The following is a 5655-nucleotide window of genomic DNA, read 5'->3' as shown; positions in this document are numbered from 1 at the left end:
CATGGAACTTTGCATCTCTCATACCATCACTGCAATGTTGGCCAATAGAAAGCTAAAGTCACCCAAAAACTGCCTAGTCCCTCCTTCCCTTCCCTTATGGTCTGGTCCTACCTGCCTCCAGTGCACAAGTCAAGGCTACTCGCAGGAATGCTATGTGCCCCCTCCGTGAGCCCACGCTCCACCACTGCTCCAGGTTGGCTGCTCCTCACCTACTTTTCCATGACCCTGGGCTCCGGCCGCTGCCCCGCTCTCCTCCGCAATGTTTCCTAGCCCTGTGACAACGACACCCTTCTCGGTCAAGGATATTTTGAACCTGGAACAGCATCAGAGCGGCCTAGCCTCCATGGAGCTCTCCTCGCTGTCCTCCCCCTCCTGCATGCTGGCCACCTTCAAGCAGGAGACGTACAGCGCCGAGCCCCCGGCCCTGCCCGACCTGCGGGAGGAGCTGCCCGAGGCGCACCCGGCCAAAGCCGCCGCCGCCGCCTTCCCCGGCTCCTACTACGTTAAAAGCTACGTGGAAATGGACTCGGCCAAGGACGCCAAGGCGGACAAGAAAGGTAAAGCCAGCGAGTGACGGGGGTGCTGGCCGGGGCTCGCCGGCGGCCTCCGAGCTGAGAAAAAAGGGAGGGCGGGGGAAGGCGACCCCCGGCCCGGGGCTGGGCGCTCGGCCGAGGGGGGCTTGGGCTCCGCGGGGGCGGCGGGGGAAGCGGGGACAGTGCGGGAGGCACGGCGCCCGGCCTCGGCTCCCGCCGGCCGCCCGGCCTCGGGGCCCGGGGGAGGAAGAGCGCGGTGAGGGAAAGCGTCTTCATCCCCTCTCAGGCCCCGCGGTGCAGGAGCGGGACAGACCCGCCGCGGGAACGTCCCACTGACCCCGGCCCGGGAGACCCCCCGCGGCTCCCCCGAGAGGGGCTGGGGCCACGGCCGCGCTGGCTGCCCAACGGGACGGGCAAAGCTGCGGGATGATACGCGAGGCCTCGAGCTCGTCCAGAAATTAGGCGACAAATCTAATTTCTAATTCGCTCGACCGAGTGTACGCCCGTGGGGTCGGGGTGGGATTCAGTACGAAGGCTAGCTGCGATAAATCCAGGCACAGCCCGTTGCGACTCAAATCAGTGCACGGAGCATCCTTGTTTTCAAACAAACAAACAAACAAACAAACAGACCGACCGACCGAAAATTGCTAAAGAGGTACTTAAAGAGGAGCGGGTGGCCGCGGCGGCCTGCGGGGCCGAGGCACAGCGAGGCCAGGGAAGAAGAGCCGGGGAAGAGCCGGGGCTCGCTCACGGTGCACGCGGTTTACTGAACATTGCTTTATTTTTTTGCACATTTTTTTTTTCCTCCCCCTTTTTCCTTTGCCCGTTTATTTTGCTGCAGAACTGTGTTCCCTGCACAAGAGCCTGGAGCAGGAGAAAAGAGACCTGGAAGATCCCGAGCGCCCCAGACAGAGGAAAAGGAGGAAACCTCGCGTCCTCTTTTCTCAAGCCCAAGTCTACGAACTGGAGAGAAGGTTCAAGCAGCAGAAATACCTCTCGGCTCCTGAGAGAGACCATCTAGCGAACGTCCTAAAGCTCACCTCCACCCAGGTGAAAATTTGGTTCCAGAATCGAAGGTATAAATGCAAAAGGCAGAGACAGGATCAGACCCTCGAAATGGTGGGCATCCCTCCCCCCCGGCGGATAGCGGTGCCGGTGCTGGTGCGCGATGGGAAGCCCTGCCTGGGGGAGTCTTCTCCCTACAGTTCGCCGTACAATGTCAGCATTAACCCCTATAGCTACAACGCCTACCCCGCGTACACTAACTACAACAGCCCCGCCTGCAACGCCAACTACAACTGCAACTACCCGTCCATGCAGACCATGCAGCCCTCGGCGGCCGGCAACAACTTCATGAACTTCAGCGTAGGGGACTTGAATTCAGTGCAGACGCCCATCCCGCAGGGGAACGCGGGGATCTCCACGTTGCACGGGATCCGAGCCTGGTAGAGCCGCCCCCGCACCCAGCCTGCTCCCCTCCGTGGGCCACGGCCACCGGCGAGCCCCCGGGGCCGGGGATGGAGGGGCTTCGGCCGCGCCTGCGAGCCCGTCTCGGGACATTGCCAGGCTGCGAGGGGACGAGGACAGTTCAGTGTAGCATCCCGGCGGAGTTCACTAGCGTGGCGGCCATTTCCAGCGGGGAGGTCTTCAGCATTTCGTGCGACGGCTGCGCTCCGTGCGGGGCCAGGCGGGCACCGCGCAGGGAGGCTCGGCGCTGCCCGCAGCTCCCGACCCGTGCGCCCGGCCCCGGCCCCTCTCGTTCCCCCCTTCCACCGGGGTCTTCGCCCCGGTAATTCCGCTCCTTCCTTCCTACAAAGCAGCCGGTCATTTTGCTTGACTTGTTCCCAACAACAGCTAGCCAAGCCCTGCAAATCTCTCTCTCTCTCTTTTTTTTTTTTTTAATTTTTACTCTAGACTAATTATTATTGAGATCCACATTTAATTTTTGCACTTCCCGTACGGTCCCCGCTGCCCGGCCAGTTCAGCATCTCGCCAACCCCTAGGCCTCCCCTTGCGAGGCTGCTAACGCCGGCCTCGGCTGCGCCCCGCGGGCGCCCGGTGCCGGGCCGGGAGCGGGGCCGGCGGCGGCTCTCGCCAGCGCACGGATGAGGACAGACCCCCCCACGCACCCTGGCCGAGGAATACAGACACTCCGACCTGCCAGGTCCCCGTAGGGTTATGCACTAAGACGTGAGTTAGTATTGAAATGCACTGTCCGCCCCTCGCCCCGCCGCCCGTTGGTACGTGTTTCCCTTTGCTGTACAAGCTGATGGAGATCAGCGAGTTGTCATTAAAGAGAGTGGCTTAACCTTGCGTGTCCCTGGCGTTCCTTGCTCGGCCCGGGCCTCCCAGCATCCCCCAGCGACGGCAGCCCGCGCCGCGGGGGCGGTGGGGTGCGGAGCCGCCCGCCCCGGGGGCTCTCACGGGCCGCACGCTGCCGCCTCCTCCGCTCCCGGAGGCTTTCCCTGCCGGTGTCCCCCCGCTCCCTCCCCTTTGTGTAGCCCTCCCGTAATTTCAGCAATTCCCGTTTTGACGCCTGCAAACGGTGCTTGTATTTTAACGTCTTTCAAAATTATATTTAAAAGCCGCTTTTTGAGCCCATAGCCCGGGCAGGACCGCTATGCACCGGCCACGTCCCGTCCCGCCCCGGGCTGGGGTCGGGGCCGGCCCCATTTCCCCCCGTCGGTGACCCCGTCACTCCGAGTCTCCGGGAGCGGGGGGCGAGCGGCTGGTTTCTTCCCTGCACAGAAAAGCAATGCAAGGAGGGTACAAACACCCCAAGCCATAAACCGAGGGGATCAGGCTCTGCCGGAGGGGAACTGCCCGCAGCGAATCCACAGGAGGTTTCCGCAGCCCCTCCGCACCCTGTCCCCATGGGGGAGAGGGGCAAAGGACCCCCCGCCTGTCCCCAAACTGCCTAGGGGCAGCGAGCGGGGCTCCCCACCGCCCGGCTCCCTGCCTCAGCCCCAGCCTCTCGGCCGCTTTTACAGTAGTCGCTATCAAATGTCAATTATTGGGAGTGAGAAACAACAAACATTGTAATTCAGCGCAGTCAAAACATCCTCTGAGTGTCTGAGATTGTCCGGCCCGGTGACAAGGCGATTAGGGGAACCTGCAACCTCTCCTGCCTCGGCCATATCGGCCCCATCAGTAAACAGGGATGGAGACAGGGTGGCTGTGGCCCTGGGACATAGGATGAAAGGCTGCCGGTGAATGGAAGCTGCCTGCAGCCTCTATTCCTCCTTCCCAAGGGGACCAACCTCACACACTCCCCGAGGTAGGATTGCAGAGATAAGGAGCTCCAACCTCCTTCCTATCTCTGCAAATGGAAGAGGAGCCCTGGGTGCTACTCACAGAGCTCCTAATGCAGCGTGGAGCGTAGACACCTGTCTGGGGCTCAGGGCTGGGCAAAGGGTGGCCTTCTGCCACCCCCGCCTTGGGGGCACTTACCCCAGAGAGGCGGAGGGACATCGGGTCTGTTACAACAAAGGGGACCAGAGCCCACCAGCCTGAAGCAGGGACATGGGGCTGCCTGCCCTTAAGTGCGCAGGAGCTGGGGCCAGCCCCACAGCTGTGCAGCCCAGGAAGAAGCAAAGGCTACTTCTCCTTCTCATTTGAAACTTCTCCAATCCTGGTATCACTGGCTGCATGATGACTTTTGCCTTCTTCCCACACAGGCTTTGCATTGGAAGGACACACAGACTTCAGCAGAAGGTAGAGAGGCAGCAGGTTAGCCAGAAAATACTCTGCTCTAAGAGGGCCAAGGGTGTCCACCTTCCTGAGAGCCCTGGGCAAAAAGCATGGGAGGGGGCAGGAGAAAGCTAGTTTTAAACTCTGCCACTGTTGGATGCTGTGGGTAGACGCAGTTTGGTGTCTCAGTTTGCCTGATCTGTAAAATGGGTACAACGCTGCCATCCCGCTCTGTGACGCTGGTGTCACTGGCAGTTGGATCCTGCCACTGCAGAGCTTGGCCAGGATCAGAGCTCACAGGGAGCCCTCAGGAGACAGGACAAGTCCTGAGTTAACATGAGGGAAAGCATTAAGATTAGTTAAAACTTGAACCACTACTTTCAGAAGCTGGCTCTGAGCAGGGCCCTTTATTAAGTGGTCTACCAAGATGGACTGCACTGCTAGACTCCAGGAAAAGCCACAGGAAAAAGTAACTCCACGCATCAACACAGCACCCCTCTCCACATACTCCGAACATCCTTTCCCTTCCTCAGATCCCTTAATTTCTTCATATCTGTTTATTTTCCTCCTGTAATATCTCAGAGCTACAGCTATCGGGGAATCCACTGTCCAGTGGGATTTAGCCTGCTGTTGCTCTGCAGAGGCTGTTCTGGGCACCAGCTTTGGGTCCGATTTCCAGGACTGCACTGTGCTCGTTCTCAATAGGGATGGATGTACTACAGCCCCTGCCCACACCGCTGCTCACACGCTCCCCTCCTCCCCATGCTTCCCCATTCCTGCGGGAATTGCATCATGAGCAGATGCATGGCAGGATAAGACAGGGACTTGGAACAGCAGCCGGAGCCTTGGAGCCAGTTCAGAAAGCGATTTAGGCAGAGGACACAACCGCAGCTGGCTGAGGCCGAGCGCAGTGCGGCAGCCCCGCTCTGGCAGAGGCACCAGCAGCCGCAGAACAAGGCACGGTTAAGGACCTTTCATTAGCTGGATTAAGGGGAAGTGCAAGAGAGATGTACAGTAGGAATTAACCCCCAGCACACTGATTTTGGCCAAGGGGTGCTCACTGTCTTCACACGCACAGACACCCCATTGCTACTTGTCCTGCCCTTCCTGGTCTGCCTCGCCTCCGGCTGCAGCTCCGCAGCAAGAACAGCCTCCGCAGCCAGTACAGCCAGCAGGGTCAGGCGGCGGTAAAAGGTCTCCCCGGGACTTCCGAAGGCACCGAGGCTGTCGGCACGCACCACAGCATGGTGATGTGGTCTCCTGAGTCCAATCTTCTCAAAGGCTTAGAAAATCTGAATGCATCAAACTTGACATGTTTCTCTGCCTGAGCCTGAAGTGTTTCACATCTATAGAGCAATATGAAAAGCCTGTGCTTAGAAAACATTATTCCAGAGGAAAGTGCAGGATACTGGCATTTCCTCAGGGAACCTGA

General features: G+C 59.7%; 1 protein-coding gene across 1 annotated transcript; it reads left to right on the top strand.

Annotated features, from left to right (window-relative positions):
• Window positions 1–259: 259 nt before the first annotated feature.
• NKX2-5 (NK2 homeobox 5) lies at window positions 260–2000 on the top strand. The gene is made up of 2 exons (XM_050905444.1): window positions 260–557; window positions 1375–2000. Exons 1-2 carry the CDS (start codon window positions 260–262, stop codon window positions 1980–1982), a joined length of 906 nt encoding a protein of 301 aa, XP_050761401.1. The 3' UTR covers window positions 1983–2000.
• Window positions 2001–5655: the final 3655 nt, after the last annotated feature.

The sequence above is a fragment of the Gymnogyps californianus genome, chromosome 14 (assembly GCF_018139145.2).
Source record: "Gymnogyps californianus isolate 813 chromosome 14, ASM1813914v2, whole genome shotgun sequence".
Lineage (NCBI taxonomy): Eukaryota > Metazoa > Chordata > Aves > Accipitriformes > Cathartidae > Gymnogyps > Gymnogyps californianus.
The sequence above is the reverse complement of the archived record's forward strand: the minus strand, read 5'-3'. Positions and strand labels throughout refer to the sequence as shown.